This window comes from Anomaloglossus baeobatrachus, chromosome 6 (genome assembly GCF_048569485.1).
Source record: "Anomaloglossus baeobatrachus isolate aAnoBae1 chromosome 6, aAnoBae1.hap1, whole genome shotgun sequence".
NCBI classification, from domain to species: Eukaryota; Metazoa; Chordata; class Amphibia; order Anura; family Aromobatidae; genus Anomaloglossus; species Anomaloglossus baeobatrachus.
The window spans coordinates 90,555,011-90,580,720 of NC_134358.1; the positions used below are offsets into that span (position 1 = coordinate 90,555,011).

The window sequence follows — 25,710 nt, forward strand, 5'->3', positions numbered from 1 at the left end:
CTACTTCCAATAGGTGACTCAAGAGTTCAAGTCCTCTTCATCTCTGAAGAGGCAATTTGCATAGTTAAAGAGGACCAACACCAAGATTTTTGCATATAAACTAAAGCCAATGCTATACTGACGCTATCGTGCTGATTCTATACATACCTTTAGTTGTGAGATCGGATGTACAGTTTCTGAAATATAGGTAAGTAAAGTTTGTGAAATTCACTGTTATTCCGTTACACCTCTCATCAAATATCTAATAGGTGGGTCAGGTAATACCCGCCCCTGTCTGCCTGTCCTTCATCCCACTGTCCTTCCTCCCTCCTTCCTCCCCCTGTAATAACAGAGACAGGAGGACGAAGGACAGACAGGCAGACAGGGATGGAAAGAACTAGCAAAACCCGACTCAACTATTAGATATTCTGTTGCACTGCTCATCAAATAATAGTGTGTAGCGCCCCTGAGTACATCAGGGTGCTACAGGGAACTGCATCCTTTCCGTAGGGTGCAGGACCTACCAGCCATGGTTCCAAGTTCCCAGAAACCGGTGTTACCTCCATCAGCACCACAAACCCCAACCAACACCTCAAATCATGACCTGTCAGACACACCAATTGGTTGGTCTAGCTGGAACAGGGCCACCCACCTAGGGGTCAGGCAGACTGGTGGGAGGGACGAAGTGAGTTCAGTGGCAGCCCTCAAAGTGAGAGGAGCTGGAGTGTTAGCTCCCGGCGAGCTAGACAGAAGTTGGGTCGCAGACAGTGGTCCAGGACCAGAAAAGTCGGTGACCAGGTGCAGGGACGTCGGTCTGGGGTGCGACAGACGCGGTCTTGGAGGGACTGCAGGCACCAGTGAGGGGTCGACAGAGCTGACCGAATACCGAGCACGACGGGGTACAGGACCTTAGGTCCAACGTCCTGGCAATTAACCTGCAGAGGAAGAGGGCCTTCAAGGACCTTCCCAGAGCTCAGAGACTGAGGGCATCAGCACAACGCGGGGGACAGGGTTTTCCAAACAAAGCAACCCACTGAAGTCCCAAGTACTAGCCCTTAGGAGCAAGACTTCACTTAAAAACTGAAGAACTGGACCTTACAGCTTCAAGCTATAGGGACCCACACAAACCAAAACAGTGGACGGAGGAAGGTTCCGAATCACTAAGTGACACCTTCTCAAGATTTGAGTGCTCGCCGAGCCCGGGTCCCAACCCCTCGAGCCACGACCACCCCGGATCCAAGCACCCCGAGCACCCACTAAGAGATTAGTTTTAAAAAAAAATTGAATATATATATATATATATATATATATATATATATATATATATCATGCCCAATACAAATGTAAGGGAAAGAAAACATACTTGGTATAACCACATCAAAAAGGAGCAGCGTGAAAAACAATTTTAGCCACCCTACTTCCAAAAAAATGGAATCAGTGGCAGTCAAAACATTGGTTGTACCTAAAAATGTCACCAATAAACTACCATGCAACCGACCACCCCTCACAAGACAACGACATCAACAGAACTATAACAACGTAAAAAAAGTAGGACACTAAAAAGGTGACATAGATGCTGAGTTGCTGGACAATCCTTTGGCCCTCTTCACACGTCCGAGTGTTGTGTCCATTTTTCTGGAGAGATACAGGATACACCATATCATCAGCCACAGCGCTGCTGCGTTGGCTAAACCCAGGACCTTTATCCTCAAGATATTCTCTACCAAACGCTATTAACCCACTCAAATTTCCATATCCCAGGCACCCATCTTAAAGCGACTCTTGACTAAGACCCAGGCGGGGTCGAAACGTCAGAATGACTTCACAGTCGCCTCAATAAATTTGGAAAACTTTTTGCATCGCAATCTATGACTGCAGTGAATTTATTTATTATCTTGGATTGGACCCATTTTTCACTTGCACCACCACCCACTTGTCAGAGTGCAGACCAATTTTTTTGATCCATTTTTCTGGAGACACATTCACATGCAGACTCATTAAAATCTGTGTTTTGGAGACATGTCCGCTTTTAGCGTCAACACAGATGACATACTGTATACTGATGGCATCTGTGGGACGTCTGTGTGCTGTCTGTGTAGAATTCCAGAGTTAAATGCATGATAGATAGATAGATTTTACACCCAATAGCCAAATAAAAAATTAATTGAAAAAAAAAACCAAAACAATGTGGGGTCCTGCCTATTTTTGGTATCCCACAAAGGTAAAGCAGAACACTGGGGGCGGATATAATCAGGCTGGGAAGGTCCATGGTTATTGGGCCCTTCCCACCCTAAAACTTCAAGCCCGCAGCCGCCCCAGAAGTGGAGCATCACTTGAGATGCACCTGTTCTGGATCACACTTAGGCCATTGTTCTTCAATGTGGCAGTACAGATTACCGATTTATTTCACTGACAGAATCTGTGTGTGAAATTTTTTTTACACATGCTGTATTTTCCTATGGAAACCGAGCGAGACTCAATCATTCAAGTCTATGGGTGTTAGAAAAAAAAACTGATGCCAGAGTATGACATTTGATTTTTACAGTACATTGCAATTTTGTAACAAAGGAAACTGTAAATGGTTATTAGCTGCTACTGTAAAAAAAAAAAAACATACTGCACACAAAGTGCACACAGATTACGAGTGAGAAAAATATCGTCCCACTTTTCTGGATGAAGAGTTTTATCTGTGATAGTGATCTGTGATCATAGCCTAACTCAGATCAATGTTTGGTTTTACCGCTCTTTGCCTTCAACACAACATCAAAGCATTCATTCTTCTGGATACACTTGTAGACAATTTTTGAAGAAACCTGGCAAGGAGGTTGTTCTAAACTTCTTGAAAAACTAACCACAGATCTTCTTTGGATGTAAGCTTGTACAAATAATTCCGTCCTCTAGAAGCCAATTTTGAGTGATCATCTTAAAAATATTTCACTGTATATTAGTCATTGTTTGAGAAAGCAAGAACACTATATATTACTCATATTATATTAATCATATAAATTTAAAATAAGATTTACAAATATTTTGTACTAAAATGTGTGACTTGTTACAGATTGCTGCTCTTAAAAAAAGTGTTTGTAGCCTCCTATGTCAGAGCACATTTCTGGAGTGGTGCTTTAAATGAAAGTCTCCTTGTCACGGGTATCGGGACGGGTTCAGGGCTAGTTCTCACCTTACCATCTAGACTATTCACTTTAAACGTTTTTTTTTATTTTGGAACTGGTGGGGTTAATGTATTTTCATTTGCAGCAGCTGGCGGCAGTTATGCAATTGCCGGCCAGGATATAAGCCCTCTGCTTCCTGGACTTGTTGCTGGTTATTCATTCAGTTGGAGCTAGCCAGGGAGCTGAGTTGACTTGTCTAAAGGCTGCTTTACATGGTACGACCGATTGTGCGATTTCACAATCGATCGTACCCGCCCCCGTCCTTTTTGCGTCACGGGCAAATCGCTGCCTGTGTCGCACAACGTCAGTAACCCCCGTCACACATACTTACCTCTCGTGCGACCTCGATGTGGGCGGCGAACGTCCACTTCCTGGAGTGGGAGGGACGTTCGGCGTCACAGCGACGTCACACGGCCGCCGGCCAATGGAAGCGGAGGGGAGGAGATGAGCGGGACGTAAACATCCCGCCCACCTCCTTCCTTCACATAGCCGGCGGCGGCCGCGTGACGCAGGTGAGCTGCTGTTCATCGTTCCCGGGGTGTCACACGGAGCGACGTGTGCTACCCCAGAAACGATGAACAACTAAATTAAACGATATTATGGAACCTAGTGAGCAGTACACGACTCACGATTTGTGAGCGATACTGCGTCGCTAGGAGGTGTCACACAGGCCGGCATCGCCAGCGATGCCGGATGTGCGTCACAAAAACCGTGACCCCGACGATCTATCACACGATAGATTGGTGTAAAGCAGCCTTTACTACTGCTGCTTTTCTGTGATTATTGTAAGTGGTTTCTTCTACCACCTTTCCTATTATGCCCTTACCCCTTGGTCATCCATTGGTGCAGGTTATTGGTGTGTATAGGTTTTGTTTACCCCTGTCTGTTTCTGTGTATTGTTGGGCCCCGTCCAGGTCAATCCCCTGGGTGGTGGAGACTTAGTTGTTAGGGCCTGGAAAGGAAACAGGGCTACATTGAAGGCTCAACCCTGACTACCTCTAAGTCTATTGTTGGGATAAGGGACAGCGCAAGATCCCCAGACTTAGGGTCAATCTAAAAGCCCCAGTTCCATCTACACTATCCCATTACACTACTGTGTTATACTTACCTACTTCCATCTTCATCATTTTATAGCACCACTCTGGTCGGTCTCCGGCGATTTGTGACCTGCCAGCAGCTCCCAAGTTTCATGGAACGCGCCGGAGGTTACAACTCAATACAAGCCTATGAGAGCCTCGTTCTGGCTCTCATAGAGTTGTATTGAGAGCTTGTGATGTAACTTCTGGCATCCGGCCAGTCACAAGATAGCAATGCAGAGCGGTAGTGGCACCAAAAAAGCATGAAGACGACAAAGAGTGGGTATAACACCAGGGGCAGGGGGCTTAAATTGAAAGCACCACTCCAGAGCTGAAAAAAAACCAAAACACTGGAGTGAGGCTTTTAAAAATTAGTTTACTTTGCAGTTACCTTTTGATTAAACAGGGTTATTTGAAATCTAAGCCAATATTTCCATATATGTTGTGTAGATCTTATTTTAGGTTCCCGCTGCTCTTTAGCTAACGTGTGCAGATTTATTCTTGGTCATTGCATTATTTATGTAGAATAGGAGCAGGATCCTGAGGGCATTGCAATTAAACCAAATGCTTCTCCTCCTAAACTGCAAAAAAAACAAGATGTGTGTTCACATTTTTATTTTCAATTTACAAACAATGGATGATAGGATCTGGAAAGAATATGTCTGCAGATGAGTCACTGGATTTCCCTCTAGGGGGAAAAAAGAAAAGTGGAGCAGGGAAGCACAGAGAGGTGGATACAGATGTCAGGGAGAGCTATAGCTTTTAATACATGCACCATTATTCCAAAGCTATACAATGAGGATATCTGTGAGGATGGCATTCGTTTTTCTGCCATGCTATAGTCGGCATCTCAGAAAGGATGTGGATCTCATTTATTAACATTGTGTGATAGAAAAACTTAAAGGGAACCTGTCACCCAATTTGGGGCCTATAAGCTGCGCCCACCACCACTGAGCTCTTATATACAGCATTCTAACATGGTGTATATAAGAGCCTAGGCCGCTGTGTAGAACATAAAAAACACTTTATAGTTCTCAACTAGAAGGTCGCTCCGGTGCAGACTGGTCAGTTGGGTGTTTCCGTTCTCCAGGACCAGCACCTCCTCTTTTGGCCATCTTGGTCTTCCTTCTTCTGAAGCCGGCGTGCATGACGTGTCCTACGTCATCCACACTTGCCGGCTCTGAGGTCCTGTGCAGGCGCACTTTGATCTGCCCTGAGCAGGGCAGATCAAAGTATTGTAGTGTGTACCTAGTGTAGTACCTAGCAGCTATCACCCCTGCGACAGCCAAATGTGAACAGTGCTAAATAGCACAGATACGTTGACTATGTAGTTGCTACTTCTAAGAGAACTGCAGCTCAGCTCCTATTGAATGGAATAAGAACCTATATACATTTCTCAGCCATTAAGTGGATGTATGGAGCTATTCTATTCATCACTGTTCAGTGCCTGGTGTTGGACCTTGATCAGTCTGATTGTTAGGGGTACTTTGCACACTACGATATCACAGGTGCGATGTCGGTGGGGTCAAATCGGAAGTGACGCACTTCCGGCGTCGCTGTCGATATCGTAGTGTGTAAATCCTTTATGATACGATTAACGAGCGCAAAAGCGTCGTTATCGTATGATCGGTGTAGTGTCCGACATTTCTATAATTTAGCTGCAGCGACGGTACGATGTTGTTCCTCGTTCCTGCGGCAGCACACATCGCTGTGTGTGAAGCCGCAGGAGCGAGGAACATCTCCTACCTGCGTCACCGTGGCTCACGCCGGCTATGCAGAAGGAAGGAGGTGGGCGGGATGTTTACGTCCCGCTCATCTCCGCCCCTCCCCTTCTATTGGCCGCCTGCCGTGTGACGTCGCTGTGACGCCGCACGAACCGCCCCCTTATTAAGGAGGCGGGTCGCCGGCCAGAGCGACGTCGCAGGGCAAGTGAGTGCATGTGAAGCTGCCATAGCGATAATGTTCGCTACGGCAGCAATCACAAGATATCGCTGCTGCGACGGGGGCAGGGACTATCGTGCTTGGCATCGCAAGCATCGGCTTGCGATGTCGTAGTGTGCAAAGTACCCCTTAGACTCCTCTGGTGAAATGGATTAATGAAGCTGTTGTTCAGAACACATAGAACCAAGGCGTTGGCACACTGCGAAGCACATAGAACTGTAAGCACCTAGGCAATAGGCTATGCGAGATGGCAGACAAATAAGCCAGGAAGGACACACTGGATGGAACCATAGAATCAGTAAGATAGATGATGAGGAAAACAGCAGATCTGAAGCAGCTCACTGATCTATAGCAGATAATAGCTTTATTTGAACATTCTCTGATAGTAGTTTGTGATGCTCACAGCAAACAATGGGTTAACCAGCATAGAGAATTGGAGTGTTAACCAGCAGGCCTCGGGGTCTGTAGAAACACAGGAGTTTACAATTGTGAATGACCGAAACATAGTGATCAGACTCTAAATATAATTTAGTAATGCTTACTGCTAACAAAGCATTTACCATGAAATCTTGAGGAATAGAAGTTGCTAACTGTAGAAATAACAGGCATCTGAGGAGAAAACAGCTACAGGAGACACTGAATGCTGGTAAACTCCAAACAGCAACTGCACACAATAGAGTCTCAATTCTCTGACACAAGTGGGCCTTAAAAAGCATGGAGAGATGATGTCACTGAGGAATGCCTGATCACTTTTTTAAAACCCAACATGGATAGAGATCATCACTAAAAGTAATAGAACTGTTCTAGTAAAGGAAAAGACTGGATAATGCAGGTGTCACGATTTCTCTGTGCAGGGCATCTTGCACACAGGTAATGTTCTGCTACACCTTCCTGAACTTCAAATCTGGCAGTGGTGTTTCCTTTGTGCAGAGCATTTTGTATTTGGAGATGCTCTGCTGTGTTTCGTTGAGCACTAGGTGACAGATTATTTGACAGCACAGGATTCCATGCTGGTTCTGGGAGGTGCTTTTACTCAGGTGTTCCACCTTCATGGTTATTGCTCTGTTTCATTACTGAGCATGCTCTCCCAGAACCTCGCCAGTTGTACTCTCTGGTTCTGTAGTTGTGCTCTTGGCTTGTGTTGTGCTTGTGTTCTGATCTGCGTTTCTCGACCTCGGACCGTTCATTGACTCCTCTCTGCTTGCTCCCTGTTCTTGTTGTTACCTCCTGGCTTCTGACCTTGGACTGTTTACCTGACCATGTCTCTGTGTGCTCCCTAAATCTAATACATACTCTCCTGGAATTCTGACCCTCGACCTGTGACTTGACTGTGTTTCTGCTTACTCCCTGTGTCCTGTCATGTCCACATGTTTCCTGACCTTGGCTTGTCTGACTACCCTTCCGTCTATACTATCCATAAGTAGTGACTAGCATCACAGCAAGTATGTTGTATCAACAGCTGAAGTTACCAATTTAAATAGGTTCCACCTACCAAATTGTGATAATAAGTCAAATCATCTTTGCTAAGGATCCATAAGAAAAAAGGACACTGTTTAGCTGTCTATAGAAATTCTATGTAGCATGAGTCATGCAATCTTTTCAAAACCAGAGTGATCGAAGAGTGGTGTCAGCTATGCCAATTAGATATTTATATCGCCTCTTGCCAAGCCTAGTAAAATGGTACTTGTAACCCCATAAACTAAATTTTACAGTTGTTGAGGACCCTGAAAAACGAGAAGAAGAAAGGATGGTCACATTATGTTGCTAAACTGGGTGCATACAAACACATTAGACTCTGCTATGGGCTATTCACCATCCTTACTAATATTCTGAAGAATTGGTCATTGCTCTCTCAACTTGATAACACAAGCACATAAGATGAAAAGAGTGGACATCTTGAATCTGGAAGGTGTAGCAAAGCCAGGTGGGACTGGGTTAAATCCTAGTACTGCAGAGTTTGTTCACATGAATCTGACTAGCTTTGAGGAAAGACCATGTCATGTGCTCACCTGAGTCTGATTCTGCGAGGGATTGAGCAGACTGCAGTGTGTGGAAATCACTGAGGGACCGGGCTGTTCAGTAGGAGATGGGCATAGAGTGGAGACATCTGTTTGGTGCTGGAAGCTCCAGGAACTCAGGCTGAAGGCAACACGGAAACTGGTCGGACTGTACCCCTTGTTCATGGAAAGTTTGTTCCAGTAAAACGGACTGTAAACTGTTCGGATGAGCCCGCACTAACATATACAGTATGTGCATGGTTGAATTAATTTTTTTTGTATTCAGAACAGGCTGTTTTTGGTTGTTGAATCTCTGGAGTTTTATGAAATCAATAAAACTTCACATGTTTGAACCAACCCACATTGCCTATGTGAATACTACCTAATGCCTACCTGGGAGCATGAATCCCTACAATGGACATTTCAGAAATGCTTTAACGATGTATGACTTGTTTGCTAAACGTCTGGTCTCCTACACTATCATGGCTAATTCAAAAGTTAAAGTTTTGCAATGTGGCGCCCTGGACAAGCCAGGGGCCACAGAGAACAACACCCACGCACCCCACACTCCCGGTCAGGCACACCGAAGTCAGACACAAAACCCTTGTTGCCTTCCTCCAGGGGCTGATGTTCACACCAGGGGGTGGGCCAGGCGGTTGGCCCCGCCCACCGAGGAGTTCACAGTCCTGGAGGCGGGAAAAGTAAGAGAGATCAGTTTGATAGTGGAAGTGAGAGGAAGTGAAGTGGTATTGGAGCAGACTGAAGTTGGTCCGGGTGTGTGGCCCGGACAGATCAGCAAGGTTGGCAGACGGTGGTGACCGTCTGCAGGAGTGGCCTATCGGAGTCTACCGTAAGGACCGTGGACGGGCGGTGGCCCGGCGGTACCGGACCGGTACACAAAGAGAAGTCAGCACCATCTGGCAGAAGGCAATAGTCCAACCGAGAGAGGGAAACACAGCCACCGCCAAGGCTACTGTTCCCAGGGCCAGAGCCTGCGAGCAAAAGGGGCTCCTCCAGCCCATATCCAAGTTGGGGAGCGGGTTACCGGTGGGAACCCATTGGAACCATCTACCGTACATAGGTGCAGGGAAAGGCAGTCACCATCAACCTGCCGGGAGAAACAACACCGCAGCCGCCTGTGGGACCCGTCCATCCAGCCGTGTATTTTACCGAGAACTGTGTCCTCATCATTGGCTGAGTGAGTACCACCGTGCCGTGCGGCACAGCGCTGACCCCGCGACCCTGCACCTCACCAGGCCTTGTAACCCGCCTGTCAACCATCCCTACCCCATCACCGAGCCCCGGGACAACGAACCCCCTACCCACGGAGGGGAGGACTAACAACAAAGCTGCTCCCTGTCACCGCTCCCGGGATTCCCGTCTAGAGCAGCGGTGGTGTCACCAATATCACCACAACCGTGGGTGGCGTCACGGACAATCACCAAATCCCCCTACCATCCAAACAATCTCCCTTTTCACTCACGGGCGAGGAACGCCGCTCGAGTCCCCGGGATCCGGCCCACCGCTCGAGCCACCACCGAGCAGTAGCGGCAGCCGCAGCAGCAGCAACGGCCGGACCCGAGCAGTGGGAGAGCGCAGCGTCCCCTCCTCCGCCCGCGACAACTTGGCATCACGAACAGGATCCTACCGTTCTACCAACTGGTGGAAGTGCGCCTTGTGTGACCGCCAGAGGTGTCCGGCCGAAAAATTTGAGAGGCCGCCATCTTGGGCGCGAAGAATTCCCGCTCGAGCGTCTCCTCGAGTAGTGGAGGCGCGAAGGCCAAAACCCCGCCCCTCTAGAGGAGGAGCTGGAAAAAAGACTGGGGGGGACTGATGGCGTCTGGCCGCATGTAGCCTGCGGCTATAAAAGCAGGGACGCCAGGACCCTGCGGCCATCTTGTTCCTGGGAGAGGCCGCCAGCAAGATGTATATGCCGTCCCGTAGCTCCCGCGCCTGGAACCGCGGCGTGGGTGGAGATCCGGACCGCGCAGCTCCAACAACGGCTGCAGGTCAAGATGCAGCTGCTCTTGGAGGAGTGGGAGGCCGACATGGCGGAGATTATAGCGACTGTGCGGAGACGCGAAGAGCAGGGAGCTTCGGAAGGGAGGGTGAGTGACCCACGCCCCGGTGCCCCTAGTGGGTCGGTCATCGTGGCTGCGGGACCCGGTCTGAACCCTCTCGCCCTGCTACCTCCCTCGCTACCCGTATCGGCTGCCGTGACCCCGCCACTAGGCCCGCAACCCCCGCAACCGGTAGCGGGCCCTGCATGTCCGCCCAGGCGGATCGACCTGTAGCCGGAGCCCGTGACCGACCGGAAGTGCTGCCCTGGAAAGTACAGAAGCCCGAGCCGGAGGCATTTACAGAGACTCCCCCCGAGCCGGAGCCGACAGGCCGCTCCGTGCAGAAGGCCCAGCGGAAAAAAGCCCCTGTGCCCATCCCCCACACCTCAGCTGAGGTTGCGCCGGGTTGCCGCTGCAAAGCAGCACCCCAGGCCAAGTCACCGCGGGACCTTCCACCCAGATTGCCAGTGGTGGGCAGTGTCCAGAAGGTCTCGCGGGGCCCGACCCGTGCGCCGGAGCTCGCAGCAGCACCGTATTGGGACAGGGAGCCGACAACGCTGGGCCCGGAGATCGCAGAAAGGGAAAGGAAGAAGGCGGAGATGGTAGCCCGTACGATCCGGGAGAAGGAGAGCCTCCGCCAAGCGACCTTCCGTGTCCGGGGCCCCCTGTATGAAGGGCAGGTGAGGCGGTTTGATGTCCGCCGGGGCTATGGCTTTATCTACGAACCGTGCCTGGAGGCCGAAGTCTTCATAGCCCAGTGGGATGTTAATGCCCACCTGCCGGAGGAGCACCCAGGCCGCAACCTGATGCCAGGCGACCTAGTACAGTACACCCGGCACTGTGGGGAGAGGGGGTGGTTTGCGCTGGATGCCAAGCTGAGGGGCAGCCAGGAGGTCCGGGTGTCCACCGCGTCCCCTCCCCCAGCCGACACCGAAGAGTCGGAGTAAGGGCAGCGGAGTCCCGTTGCAGTTGTTCCCCGTTGGGACCACCAAAGTACCGTTTAAATGTTTGAAAATGAATGATAAGAGAATGATTAACCGAAGAGTCACCTGATTTACTGCTTGATTGAAACCGGCCGTTGCCGGCAACTGGTCCCCGTTGGGACCCCCTCTTCAAATAATACGTAGAAACTACTACGAACAGGCCCGAGAACTAGCAGGGCAACCACAAACTTGTGGCATGTAAATAATGTTGTTGTGGCTTTCACCATTATCGCTTCCGGAGAGGCAGATTGGAGGAAGGGCCCGCAGTGGAGCAGGCTGGGGCCCAGCCACCACCGGAACCGGTGGTGATCCTCTGGGGGTTTCAGGGGTTCCCCATGGACGTGGGTCCCCTGAAAAGGACAGAACCCGCTCGGGCAACTTGGGCTGGACTGGGGTAACGGGGTGCTGCCTGTTTGCTTAGGGGCAGCATCAGGGCCAGGTTACTTGGGTGGGAGAGAGCGGAAGCCGTAACCGTTAAGCAACGTTTAAGTAAGAGTACCTCCCGATGTGGGAAGATGTTATTTTAATTGTAATGTGTTACCGTTTTTCTATCTTTTCAGTTTGTGAAAATAAAACCGGTGATGGACGGGCAGCCCGCGGACGGTCTGCATTTAACTAAGGGGGAATGTGGCGCCCTGGACAAGCCAGGTGCCACAGAGAACAACACCCACGCACCCCACACTCCCGGTCAGGCACACCAAAGTCAGACACAAAACCCTTGTTGCCTTCCTCCAGGGGCTGATGTTCACACCAGGGGGTGGGCCAGGCGGTTGGCCCCACCCACCGAGGAGTTCACAGTCCTGGAAGCAGGAAAAGTAAGAGAGATCAGTTTGATAGTGGAAGTGAGAGGAAGTGAAGTGGTAGTGGAGCAGACTGAAGTTGGTCCGGGTGTGTGGCCCGGACAGATCAGCAAGGTTGGCAGACGGTGGTGACCGTCTGCAGGAGTGGCCTATCGGAGTCTACAGTAAGGACCGTGGACGGGCGGTGGCCCGGTGGTACCGGACCGGTACACAAAGAGAAGTCAGCACCATCTGGTAGGGGCTTACGGACCCCGGCAAGGCTAGGAGTCGCCGTGAATTTGCCAAATTCATTAGCGAAGGGGACCTCCTGGGTTTCCCAGCAGCCAAGACCCAACAGAAGGCAACAGTCCAACTGAGAGAGGGAAACACAGCCACCGCCAAGGCTACCATTCCCAGGGCCAGAGCCTGCGAGCAAAAGGGGCTCCTCTAGCCCATATCCAAGCTGGGGAGCGGGTTACCGGTGGGAACCCATTGGAACCATCTACCGTACATAGGTGCAGGGAAAGGCAGTCACCATCAACCTGCCGGGAGAAACAAACACCGCAGCCGCCTGTCGGACCCGTCCATCCAGCCGTGTGTTTTACCGAGAACTGTGTCCTCATCATTGGCTGAGTGAGTACCACCGTGCCGTGCGGCGCAGCGCTGCCCCCGCGACCCTGCACCTCACCAGGCCCTGTAACCCGCCTGTCATCCATCCCTACCCCATCACCGGGCCCCGGGACAACCAACCCCCTACCCACGGAAGGGAGGACTAACAACAAAGCTGCTCCCTGTCACCGCTCCCGGGATTCCCGTCTAGAGCAGCGGTGGTGTCACAAATATCACCACAACCGTGGGTGTCGTCACGGACAATCACCAAATCCCCCCACCATCCAAACAATCTCCCTTTTCACTCACGGGCGAGGAACGCCGCTCGAGTCCCCGGGATCCGGCCCACCGCTCGAGCCACCACCGAGCAGTAGCGGCAGCCGCAGCAGCAGCAGTGGCTGGACCCGAGCAGTGGGAGAGCACAGCGTCCCCTCCTCCGCCCGCGACAGCAACAGATCTCCAAAAGGGGCCAGCAAGGTACAATGGAGGTGGCAGACCATCCGCTATGAAGACATTCGTCTTTATAATCCACATCTGACAAAAGCAACATAGAAAAAATGCAGACTTTTTTTCAGTGATCTAACAGTATTGGCTTGGCTGTGAACTGGCAGCTGCACTACATGTATCTCTGCAACTGGCGCCCTGTACAAGCCTAATCTATGTGAACCTATAATACTAGATAGCCACCCTCCCCACAGATGGTACGTATGAGCTGTTGCTCATCAGTAATTTCCTCCTGTGCTACCTCCGCCTTTATTATGGGGGTCCGCTGCATCCTGCATTACATTAGTAATGTGACCAGGTGTTGGTAAAATATCAGTTTGCTCTTGATTTATGTCACTTTCCCGTCCATATGTGCTGGTGCTTGAAGAAAAAGCCGAGGTAACCATTGACTCTATCCGTACCGTGCAGTGGAACATGGCGAGGTCTTGTACATTTATAAGACAATAAAGCCAACAATTCAGAAACAACGTTGTGGGCAGAACATTGTTGTATGTCAGTCCCCAGACATAACAAAACAGGCTGAAAAGACAGAGTCCCTCACTTCGCAAGACGAGGAAAACAGAAATTGCCAAAGAAAGTTTGAAAATGATGTGTCATACCGTGTTTCCCTGAAAATAAGAGACTGTGTTATATTTTTTTTGCCTTGAACTTATTTTCAGGGTAGGGCTTATTCTCGGGAAAACATGGTTAGGGGAAGTTTACCACCCCAAAAGTGCAGACCCCCTCTTCCCAGGAGAATTATACTTAACAAACTTCGGGCGTTTGCGTCATTCCCAGGTCATTCTGTGATCTTCGATGGGCGCTCCCAGCAGGTATGCTCCACACAGTCCTACCCTTCTTTTGGCCGACACTCACATACATCAGATCATACAGACATTCACACACACCACATCCAGCAAAACGGAATGCTTACGGCCAGCAGAGAAATCTGGAATACAGTGCAGTAGAGTGCGAGGACCTCAGGTCCTCCATGAGTTCCACTGAAAGTCCTCGCGCTTCACTGCACTGCATCCCAGGTTCCTCTGCCGACCTGAAGCAATCCGTATCGCCAGATGTGGTGAGTGTGTGTGTGTGATCTGATGTGTGTGGGTGTGCGATCTGATTTGTACACGATCTGATGTGTGTGTGCGATCTGATGTTTGTGGGTGTGTGTCCTACTGCCGGTCCTCCCGTTTGGCATTTGGTATGATCACGGGATTTTCTCTCTTCTTATCACTTTTGGTGGTGTCTGCTCTCTATAATGAAGTGTCCTGCAGAATTCTTTAACTTTTTTAGCTGCATGGACACTTCATTACTGAACCACAACTAGGGATTATTTTCTGGGTAGGGATTTAAGCCTTACAGCGAAAATGCTGAAGATTCCTGATGAGGCTTATTTTCGGGGTAGGTTTTATTTTCAGGGAAACATGGTATGTCCAGGGTGTTGCAAAAATAACTAAAAAGCTGGGGGGGGGGGGAGAAGGTTTTGAGAGAGTACAAGGCGGACAGTGGGGCTCTCTTCTATGTGTATTGGGAGTTGGAAAAGTAGAAGAAGCTCAGATAGCAGAGAAGTAGCCAAGTCCTCTCGATAATGAGAGCGGATTCAGTGGATTTATAAAGGCAACTTCTATTAGTTAGTTATTCTTGTGTGGTTTTCCTGAATTATTCGCATGCAGGATTCAAACTATTAAATATTTGATGGTTAAAGAATATGGTTACTAATGTTTGTACAAAATATCTGCCACTTTATATTAGTTTACAGAACCCAGGACCCGACTTTTTGTCATAAAAGTGCCAAAAATCAAATCTGTACTAGGAGGGAGATTCTATTTGGTGCATTGTGGTTTTCCTTTTTCCTGACGAAGAAGCAAGGCAGCTTCAAAACCCGTTAAATGAATAAACCATGTTTTCTTTTCTTTGAGTGCAGTGCCTCTAATCGTCCTCCTTTCCTAAAAATCAAATCTACACCTGTACACTAAGAGAAAAGGCCATCCTGCTCCCTTATCTCTACTTCGCACTTTCACAGATCCAACCGATTGAAGGACATTATACAGCATCACTAACTGTGCAGTGTAGCTGTGAATCCGGGACTGATAAGAGACCAGCAGCAGTCAACTGATCCATCACGAAGCTCATAAACCATCTTTATCTCTGCATCTCGAAAGTGGAATTTGGTAGTGAAAACAGAGTGAGTGATTAGTGCTGTAGGAAGGGTGAAGGAACAAATTTTCTTATTTTTTTACTATTAGGATTTGAAAATGTAAACATTATGTGGAGACAATTTGCTGAATGATTAAAAAATGCCAACTATAGCACAAGCTGAACTTCGAGATTGCCATTTGTTTGCTACAGTTTATGTGAAAAACAGGAGTAAGCTGCTTAATAAATGTGAGCAAGTAAATATATAAAATTCCAAATGAGGTGCAATGGTCATCTAAGGGGTATTTTGCACACTACGACATCGCAAGCTGATGCTTGCGATGCCGAGCGCGATAGTCCCGCCCCCGTCGCACATGCGATCTCTTGTGATAGCAGCCGTAGCGAACATTATCGCTACGGCAGCTTCACATGCACTCACCTGCCCTGCGACGTCGCTCTGGCCGGCGACCCGCCTCCATCCTAAGGGGGCGGGTCGTGCGGCGTCACAGTGACGTCACACGGCAGGCGGCCAATAGAAGCGGAGGGGCGGAGGTGAGCGGGACGTAAACATCCCGCCCACCTCCTTCCTTCCTCATTGCAGCCGGGACGCAGGTAAGGAGATGTTCCTCGCTCCTGCGGCTTCACACACAGCGATGTGTGCTGCCGCAGGAATGAGGAACAACATCATAACATCGGTTATTCAAAAATTATGGAAATGACCGACGTTACACCGATGATACGATTTCGACTCTTTTGCGCTCATTAATCGTATCAAAAACGATTTACACACTCCGATATCAAGACAGGAAAACTTTATTCCTGTCTTGTGCATTTCTGCAGTCTGAGATTTGCAAGTCAGATTACTCCCTGAGGCACAAGTGATTGGCTCTCAGTATAAAAGACTTTCTAAAAGTTGTCAAGTGTTCATGGAGATAGGCTTAGAAATTTCAAAGTTCTGTCTCATAACACCTACTGATTAGCAGAATATTTAAAGGGTGAGGACAGACCGGCATCCCGATGTGTCACAGATGCAGTATTACTGAGATGAACCGCATCCCCATAATAACTGAAGCGTTTCTAATATGCAGCCTTATGGACAGTTTTTGTTTTGGAAGAGATAATAGAAAATATATACATAAAAATGTTACCAAAGTGCAGGGAAGCATATTTTTAGAAAAAGGGTTTGTGTGAGGTGTAAAGGGGTCAGCTCATATCAAATAATAGGTCTCAGATTGTGAGGGTACAGTCTCTGGAGCCCTATGCAATAAGCTATTACCAATGAATTTGTGGTACAGTGATACATTAAAAAGATTGTCCACTGCTTTTACATTGATGGCCTATTGTTAGGATAGGTCATCTTATTGGCCGGGGTACGACCAGTCAAATCTGTTAGCGAAGGGAACCTCCGGGGTTTCCCAGCAGTCAAGACCTGACAGAAGGCAACAGCTCAAACCGTGAAGGGAAATACAGTCACCGCCAAGGCTACAGTTCCCAGGGCCAGAGCCTGCGGGCAAAAGGGGCTCCCTCAGCATCCATCCAAGCTGGGGAGCGGGTTACCGGTGGGAAGCCACCAGAACCAAGAACACAACACAGGTGCAGGGAAAGGCAGTCACCACCAACCTACCGAAAGAAGAACCACCGCAGCTGTCTGTGGGACCCGTCCATCCAGCCGTTTGTTTTACCGGAGACTTTGTGTTCATCATTGGCTGAGTGAGTACCACTGTGCCGTGCGGCATCGCGCTGCCCACCGCGACCCTGCACCTCACCAGGTCCCGTAACCCACCTGCCATCCTCCCCTCACCGGGCCTCGGGACAACCAACCCCCCTACCCCCTACCCACGGACCACGGAGGGGAAAAACAACATCCGAGCTGCTCCCTGTCATCGCTCCCGGGATCCCTGTCCAGAGCAGTGGTGGTGTCACAACCTCACCACAACCGTGGGTGGCGTCACGGACAATAAATCCCCAAAATCATCCCCCTTTTCACTCACGGGCGAGGAGCGCCGCTCGAGTCCCCGGGATCTGGCCCACCGCTCGAGCCACCACCGAGCAGCAGCCGCAGCAGCCGGACCCGAGCAGTGGGTGAGCGCAGCGTCCCCTCCTCCGCCCGCGACAGGCAGGCAGCCAGAAATGCTCAGTTCCGCAGTTGCTCCATCTTCTGATAGCGGCTGTGGCTGTGTGACGCCCCTGGACTATCAGGCCGTCACAGGGTATTGCACAACCTATCCTCCCATGCACTATTCCACCTCCCTCTTGGTTCTGGGTCCCTATCTAAATAATGTTGCCTCCAACAGCAAATCAAATCCTAGATACACCCTGCACCACACCCACCAGGCACACCAGTGGATGGCTTAAGTGGAATAGAGTTGCCCACCTGGGGGGTTAGGGAGGGGAGGTGAGGAGTGTAGTCAGTGAGTGTGTGAATAGTCAGAGGTTGAGAGGAGGTCGGCAGTAGTGGCTCCCAAGAGAAGCTGTCTAGGTTGCAGATGGTGGTCTGGACCTAGCACTGTCCCTGTCCGGCACCGAAGGCACGACGGTGTACACGGACCCACCCTAGGTCGGGGAGAAGCTTCAGGCAACCCGATAATTCACCTGAGAAGAACAGAGCCTTTATGATCTGTTCCCACACGCTCCAGAATCGGGGCATTAGTGCAACGAGCGGGATAGGACTTTCCAACCCAAAACGGTTCCAGAAAATCCCAAGCATGAGCCTTGAGAGCAAGCTCCCACACTTAGCCACAGTGGGGAGCGGGGCCCGACAAATTTCAGACTACTGGGCCACCACGTTGAGCTCCCCTCAGCGGCAGCAGTACCCAGAAAATTGGTTTACCCGGTTGTCAGCATCTGTTTATGGACTGAGTGAGTACGAGAATGACCCCTGCATCCCACAGCATCCCACACCAAGTCCCGGGGCATCCCTCCTACCCGTGGAGGGTATGACACCTTGCTGCCCCACTTCAACACCACAGGTACTCCCAACGGCAGCGGCGGTACTCCCAATTACCGTACACCACGGGTGGCGTCACAAACTATATCTAAATTCCCCTGTACATACTCCCCCTTCATTTGAGTTGCTGCACCACCCCAGGTCCGGAGACCCTCAAGCCACAGCGAACCCGCATCCGAGCAGCTTGGCTGCTTCCACGGGGGCGGCACAGCTGGGTACTGCATATCTGCCTCCTATTGATCTGAATGGCAGGAGGATGTGCAGTACCTGGCCATGGCCACTATCCGCAGATGGAGCAGCTTTGAAACTGAGCATTTCCGGCTGTCTGCTGTGTGTGGGGTGTCAGACCCTGGTTGATCAGATATTGATGAAATATACTAAGGATAGGTGATCAATGTAAAAGTAGTTGACAACCCCTTATTCTATTATATCTCCTGTGCCAGTGGTGTAACATGAAGCTTCTGGTCTCCAGAGCACAATCTAAAATAATACCGCCAACTATCATAGTTTTTTCATATGGAGCAAATAGACTTTTTGGGCTCATTAAATTTACAGGGCCAAGATGCAATTTCAACTACTACACCTATTATACCCCTGCCTGGTGCTACTATTAGTGCATACGGTGCTGGGGAGTCAAGCGATAATGTAAGAGATACTAGAAGCATAGAAAGCACAATTGTAGGGAAGCACAAAGGGAAGGGTCACATCACTGTTTTCTCTCCATCCGGAATAAACGGTCCAATTATTCTGATCAGACTCAGATTGAAGTATGATCAGAGTGGTGTCAGTTTTTCTTCAAGCTAGAGTGAAAAAAAAGTTTCTCGGATGTCCTCTGAATGCGGTCAGATGTTTTTCATGGACCCATTGACTTACAAAGCCTATTTTGATCTGATTCTCAGATCAAAATCAGACATATCTCCGATTTATTTCCTTGGACCGGTCAGTCTGAGGAAAAAAAAAATCAGACATGTGCACAGCCCCATAGAATATCATGGGTACAAATACTATCCGTTAAAACCAAGGATAGCACTTTATCAGTCTTGTGCATGAGTCTATGATCATAATCTCCAAAACCGTTGGAGGTTATTTAAAATCACCACTCCTCATAAAAGGACACGTACACTATTTTGGGTTGTTCTGTATGTTTTATTCAATGACTTCCAGAGACAGACTGACAGCCTTGTTCATCGCCCCCTCGGGCTCTACGTAACGTGTGACAAAAGTCTGCTTAGGGTGTCCTCAATAGCAATTTTGGCCACTTCCCACTTGTAGAAGTGATGGCACTGGCCTATGATATACCTGCCTGGACTCCCAACAAATCCACACAGGTTTTGCCATTTGTTTGTGTAGCGCCCCTGAACCCCTCAGGGCACTACTAGGTACTGCATCCTGAAAAAGATACAGGGCCTACCCCCAGGGACCTGGAAGACCAGTGCCGGTACCACCAAAACACATAACATCCCTAGTTCCCACTCCCAACCAGGGTGATTAACTAGTCCGGGACCCAATGGATGGCCATCCAGAGGTGGAGCCATTCCAGTCCACTAGACGACAACCCGGTGGGAGAGGACACAGAGACAGAACAACAGTGGAGTCCAGTAGTGACAGTTGAAGGGGACAGACGTGTCTCCAGACGGGGTCGTGTAGCAGTGACCTAGGTGGCGTAGGAGAGTGATTGACAGGAATGGTACAGCCAGGTACCCCTGGAACCAGAGCACCGATGGGGCACAGGGCCCTAGGTCAGGTGACAGCTTCAGGCAACCTGACAAATACCTGCACAGTGAGGGGACCTTCATGGACCTTACTGACCCAAGAATCCGGGGCCACCAGCAGTAAAGATTGAGCCAGGGACCGAAATAGAACACCGACCCTACAGGGTTCGCACTGCCCGCCGTACAGACGAGAGACTACCACAGACAGTAAGGGACCCACAAACACTCCAAGCTACGAGGTTCCACCAACCAGTGAGAGGTGTCGGGGAAAGAGACCACCAGGTTACCACACTGGCACTGGGACAAAAGGGACCAGGGGTCTGAACCAGCCGTCCTCAGTGCCTCAGCGCAACACCACTGTGAGTAAAAACAGAAGTTGCAATGCATCCCAATCGTGTGGTCTCCCTTCTTTCTGCGCCGGATCCGACCATTCACTCCCTGGGGCCCGGCCCTACTTGCGGAGGGCCTAACATCCAGGCTGCCATCATCATCAGCCCCAGTGGTAACAGACTGTGCAGCGGTGGTTCCATCACCAAAACCACAACCCGCAAGTGATGTCACGATATAAATTCTTTCATCTCCCCTGTATATAATTCCCCTTTGAAAAGAGACCCCCCAGGGTCATGGAACCGGGCATCAGCCGATACACAACCGTGACACAGCATCCCCGTACATATACGGCCTGGGACCGAGTACCCCATAGCCCTGGGACGTCACACGAGGACTCGCACTAATCCCCATGTGGTCTTAGCCTTAAGGCCGCTTTACACGCTACGACATTGCTAGCAATTGCTAGCGATGTCGAGCATGATAGCACCCGCCCCCGTGGTTGAAACGATATGTGGTGATCGCTGTCGTAGCGAACATTATCGATACGGCAGCGTCACATGCACATACTTGCTCTGCGATGTCGCTGTGACCAGCGAACCGCCTCCTTTCTAAGGGGGCGGTTCGTTTTGCGTCACAGCGATGTCACAGCAGCGCCACTGAACCGCCACCCAATAGAAAAGGAGGGGAGGAGATGACCAGCCGGAACATGCCGCCCACCTCCTTCCTTCCTCCTTTTCCGGTGGACGCAGGTAAGGAGATATTTGTCATTCCAGCAGCGTCACACATAGCGGTGTGTGCTGCAGCAGGAACGGCAAACAGCATCGTTACTGCAGCAGCAACGATATTTGGGAAGGGACCCCCATGTCACCGATGAGCGATTTTGAACGTTTGTGCGACGATTCAAAATCGCTCATAGGTGTCACACGCAACGACATCGCTAAAGCGGCCGGATGTGCGTCACAAAATCCGTGACCCCAACGAGATCGCTTTAGCAATCTCGTAGCGTGTAAAGCGGCCTTTAGAGGCAGGTCCTGGCTTTAAGGCTAAGTGCAGAATCAGCTCGATTATGAAAATCACACTCTGATCATAGTTAGATCAGAGTTTCAGCATAGTGTGATCTTATTCTCTCAGAAGAGGTTAAGATGGGGAAAAAAAAATGTCTCCATGTTCTCCATGCTGTCAGTCTGTGGAAATCGTACTGCACTCAGATGTCATCTGAATGCATTTTGATGGTTTCCACAGACTCATTGACTTGCATGGCTGAAAAAAAAGTAAAAACCTAATTACCATATTATGAAAGCATTGTAAAAATATATATTTTTTTCCATGCTAAAAAGTACAATAATTGATATGCAGTCCAAAATGTTGACATTAAACAAAAAACACAACATGTCCTCCATACAAGCCCTCATACAAGTATGATCATGGAAAAGTTATGTAATGGATCTTGGAATGTAGTGAAACAAACATGAAGTAAAAAACATATTTTCATATTAGTTAAGAACAGCTGTCTATTTGATATGACTGTAAATTGGTGTAAATGAACCAATAACCTGACCTGCAGAAAATTAGAACATACAAAAAATAAGAACTGAAATAAAAAAAGTTTGAATTTGAATTTTCAAATCCCCCAAAACAACGAATAAATAAACAATTGCTAGCTGTTATACAATAATACATGTATCCCAAAATGGCGCTATTACTCTTCCTGCAAGAAAGAAGAAGCTATCATGGGGCTATTTCAACAGCAAAATAAAAAAAAAATGTACGACAGCAATGTAGAATGAACTAAGAAAAAAAAAATAATGAAAAGCAGGACACTTGTAAGGTATGGGGCAATGCGATGTCTGCACAGTGCCCACCTTTCCTGGCGCGTCTGCTCCTCTGTTGTTTCCATGGCACATTCTAATGAGTTCTGTAGAGACTGCAGCTGGTTGAGTGTTTCTTTCAACAAAAAACGTGTCACAAACTGTTCCAGTTTTGAGGCTTTTTGATATTGCTGAAACAAAGCAGAAATTCACATGAGAGACATGACACATGAATTACTTTCTATCATTCCAAAATGCAATTAAATGCTGAACCCTCAGAGCCGCTCTTTCCACTGCGCCGAGGCCTTCGGATGACTCACAGCACACTGTAAGGATGAGAATTCGGAAGAAATTAACAAGACTGAAGATGTAACTAAGCGTTGTCTGAGAGGAGCTGCATCTTTCTGTACCTCTAGATGTCAAAGCGGAATGTTCAAGAAAGATGACAGGTAAAAAAACATGGAGTTTCAATGTCTAAACTGATTTTTCCCTACTTTAAAGTGAACCTGTTACATGGAAAAATGCTATTAACCGGAAGATATGGAATTAATCTTCAGGATAATATCATTCTGAACCTGGCTGGCACCTGCACTTCAAACCTCACTGCCGGGAGGAAATGAACTTTAATCTTCCTGGCAGCATACGAGTTTCAATCAAGGAAGCGGCGCCGGCGTGAGATCAGTCCCCGCTCTGTATAATAAGAACAATGTCTCTAACCACACCTCCCGCACTGACTGATAGCTGGTTCTAATGCTGAGCGGCTGTCAGTGCAGAGAGCGTGGTTACTGTTGCACAGCTTCTAGCTTCCAGTCACAGAAGAAACTTCACTGAGCAGATTATATGGGATAAACAAGCTTTTACTTCTCAGAACATGAGGTAAATGTGCATCGTCATTCAGCACTGCAAAAAGAAGAAAAGGAAACAGGATGTACAAGGACCTTTACAATAAAGTGAGTGAGAAAAGTAACAACATCGCCTTCCACTGTCAGATCAGCATAAAGCCCTCCTTCACACAAACAAGTCCACAAGTGTTGCATATACCAACAGTTACAGACCTCCATACACAGAGTGGTGACTCTTTGAAACTTGATCACTGTCGGCAGAGTAAAGTTAATTTCCTCCTGGCAGCAGCGGAGTTTAATGTGCAGGCGCCGATCAGGTTCAGAACGCTATTAACCTGTAGACTAACCCCATATCTACAGGTTAATAGAATTTTCCACGTGACAGGTTCCCTTTAAGCCTACATGCCGATGATCAGGATCAGTTAACTTTTTGATGTTATAAAATTTCTGCACCATTTCTCAACCTTAGTTTACTTGTGTTTCTTTTAGGCCTGTGACACACATCCGTGCCGCCGGCATGTGTTTGTCATTTTTTGCACGTACCGGCGGCACGGAGGCACGTTAAGCAATGCTACCCTATTGTAGCAGGCACACACACGTAAAACCACACGGAGCGTGTGTGCGTTTTTCTAAACGCTGACATGTCAGTGTTTTCTCCGGCAGCACGGGTGTCACACGGCCCGCACCCGTACCACACGAATGTAGTGTGGATGCGGTCCCGTGTGACACGCGCCGGAGAAAACACACGTGTCAGTGAAAAAAAACAAAAACATTTACTCACCTTCTCCAGCCCTCTTCTCTCTGCCACTGCTGCCTCTTGCTGCCGACCGCCGCTCATTATTCTCATTTAACATTCACTTCACTGCCTGGCAGCAGAGGGGGAGACGGGAAGGCTGGAGACCGAAGATCAGCACCACGGACAGCAGCGCGGACAGCAGGAAGGACCACGTGAGTATGTAAATTACCGGTTCTACGTGTGCTATCGCGGATAGCACACGTAGAACACACGTGGCCCGCACGTACCAGAGACACGTACTTACCACACGCAACACGCAGGGGAAATACGTGTCTCTTGGCACGTGCGTGATTTTCACGTGAGTGTGGCAGAGGCCTCATATAGCATTTTTGTTTGCAATTTTGACACTGCATTTTCATCATGTTTTCGACGCTGTTTTTTAATGTCCCCCGTTTGTAGTGAGGAGAAAAACTCCTTCCAGCCCCGTGTTCTTCTTCAGCACTGGCTACTGTGTCCCCTGCCAGTCTCCTGGCATAAATGTCACAACATGGTTGCAGTGAATCACAGTAGCCAGATTTAAAAGTGTTGTCTGGGACTTTTTTTTTTACTATTTGTCTAAAAACTAACAGGCAGGTAGTTGCTAACAGAAGCACCTACCTGCCTGATGTAAACGGTCATTGACCACTTAAGCCGGCGATTCTGCTGCTTCATGTCAACAGAGCAGCTTTTCTTCTTCCAGGCTGCTCTGTCAACGGGGCATGACTGCCGACATCATGGTGATTGACATCCGACTCCTAACAGGCAGCGGGTAGCTGTCTGTCAATCAGCATGATGTCGGCAGTCACGCCCCGTCGATAGAGCAGATCGGAAAAGAAGCTGACGCTCTGTGGAAGCCACTGAATTGCCCGCAGGAGCGCTCTATGACCATTCTGTGCCAGTGGAGAATGGCGCCAGGCACACAGACAGGTAATGAACAACTAGGTAACATCCCTGTCAGCTCTCTCCAACTCATTGTGTGCTGTTCCTATTTGTTTTCTATAAACCGATACCTTTAATGTTCATATCCACTGTTATTTAATGTATGTTATTTGTGCCGCCCCCGTGGAAGCAGCCGAGCTGCTCGGATCCGGGTTCGCTGTGGCTCGAGGGTCTCCAGACCCGGGGGTCGTGTGGCCACTCAAATGTAAGGGGGGTATTTACAGGGGAGTTGATATGTAGTTCGTGACGCCACCCATGATGTACGGTAATTTGGGGAATACCACCGCTGCCGTTGGGAGTACCTGGGGTGATGGAGTAGGGCAGCCAGGTGTTGTAGCCCTCCATGGGTAGGGGGATGCCCCGGGACTCGGTGTGGGAGATGCCGTGGGATGCAGGGGTCACTCTCGTACTCACTCAGTTAGTAAGCAGACACTGACAACCGGGTAAAGCAAGTCTCTGGGTACCGCTGCTTCTGAGGGGAGCTCGTCCAGGTCCTGTCCCCAATGGTGCTGCCTGGTAATCCGTGACCTGCCTCCTGGCACTTAGTTTAACTTCAACTTGATGGCCCGGTAGCTTGGAACTAGCCGGACCCCGCTCCCTATTATAGCTAAGTATGGGAGCTTGCTCTCAGGGCTCACGCTTGGGATTTTCTGGACCGTTTTAGATTATATAGTCCTATCCCCCTCGTTGCGCTAATGCCCCGATTCTGGAGCATGTGGGAACAGATCATAAATGCTCCGTTCTCCTCAGGTGAATTGTCGGGTTGCCTGAAGGTACTCCCCGACCTATGGTCCGTGTACCCCGTGGTGCCTTTGGTCCCGGACTGGTGATGGTGCAAGGCTGCTGGCTGTCCTCCTTGATAGGTCCGAGCACCTTGCCATGATCCCCTGTGACTGGGGGTCCGACTCCTCTAGGCCCAGACCACCGTCTGCAACCTAGACAGCTTCCTTTCTTGAGCCACTGCTCCTGACTACCTCTGAGCTCCTCACAGCTCGAGGGCTACTTCCCAAAACCTTCTTCTCCTTCACACTCTCTACACACACTCACTAGACTCCTCACCTCCCCTCCCTGACCCCCCCAGGTGGGCGACTCTATTCCACTCAAGCCGTCCACTGGTGTGTCTAGTGGGTGTGGTGCAGGG

At 49.4% G+C, this 25,710-nt stretch overlaps 1 protein-coding gene across 1 annotated transcript in view; it reads right to left on the bottom strand.

Moving 5' to 3' along the window:
* NECAB1 (N-terminal EF-hand calcium binding protein 1) overlaps window positions 1-25,710 on the bottom strand; it is a 355,641-nt gene that overhangs the window by 67,993 nt on the left and 261,938 nt on the right. Inside the window, exon 6 of the mRNA XM_075353101.1 lies at window positions 22,068-22,204. Within this exon, the coding sequence (XP_075209216.1) occupies window positions 22,068-22,204 (137 nt within the window). The remainder of the gene's footprint in view (window positions 1-22,067; window positions 22,205-25,710) is intronic.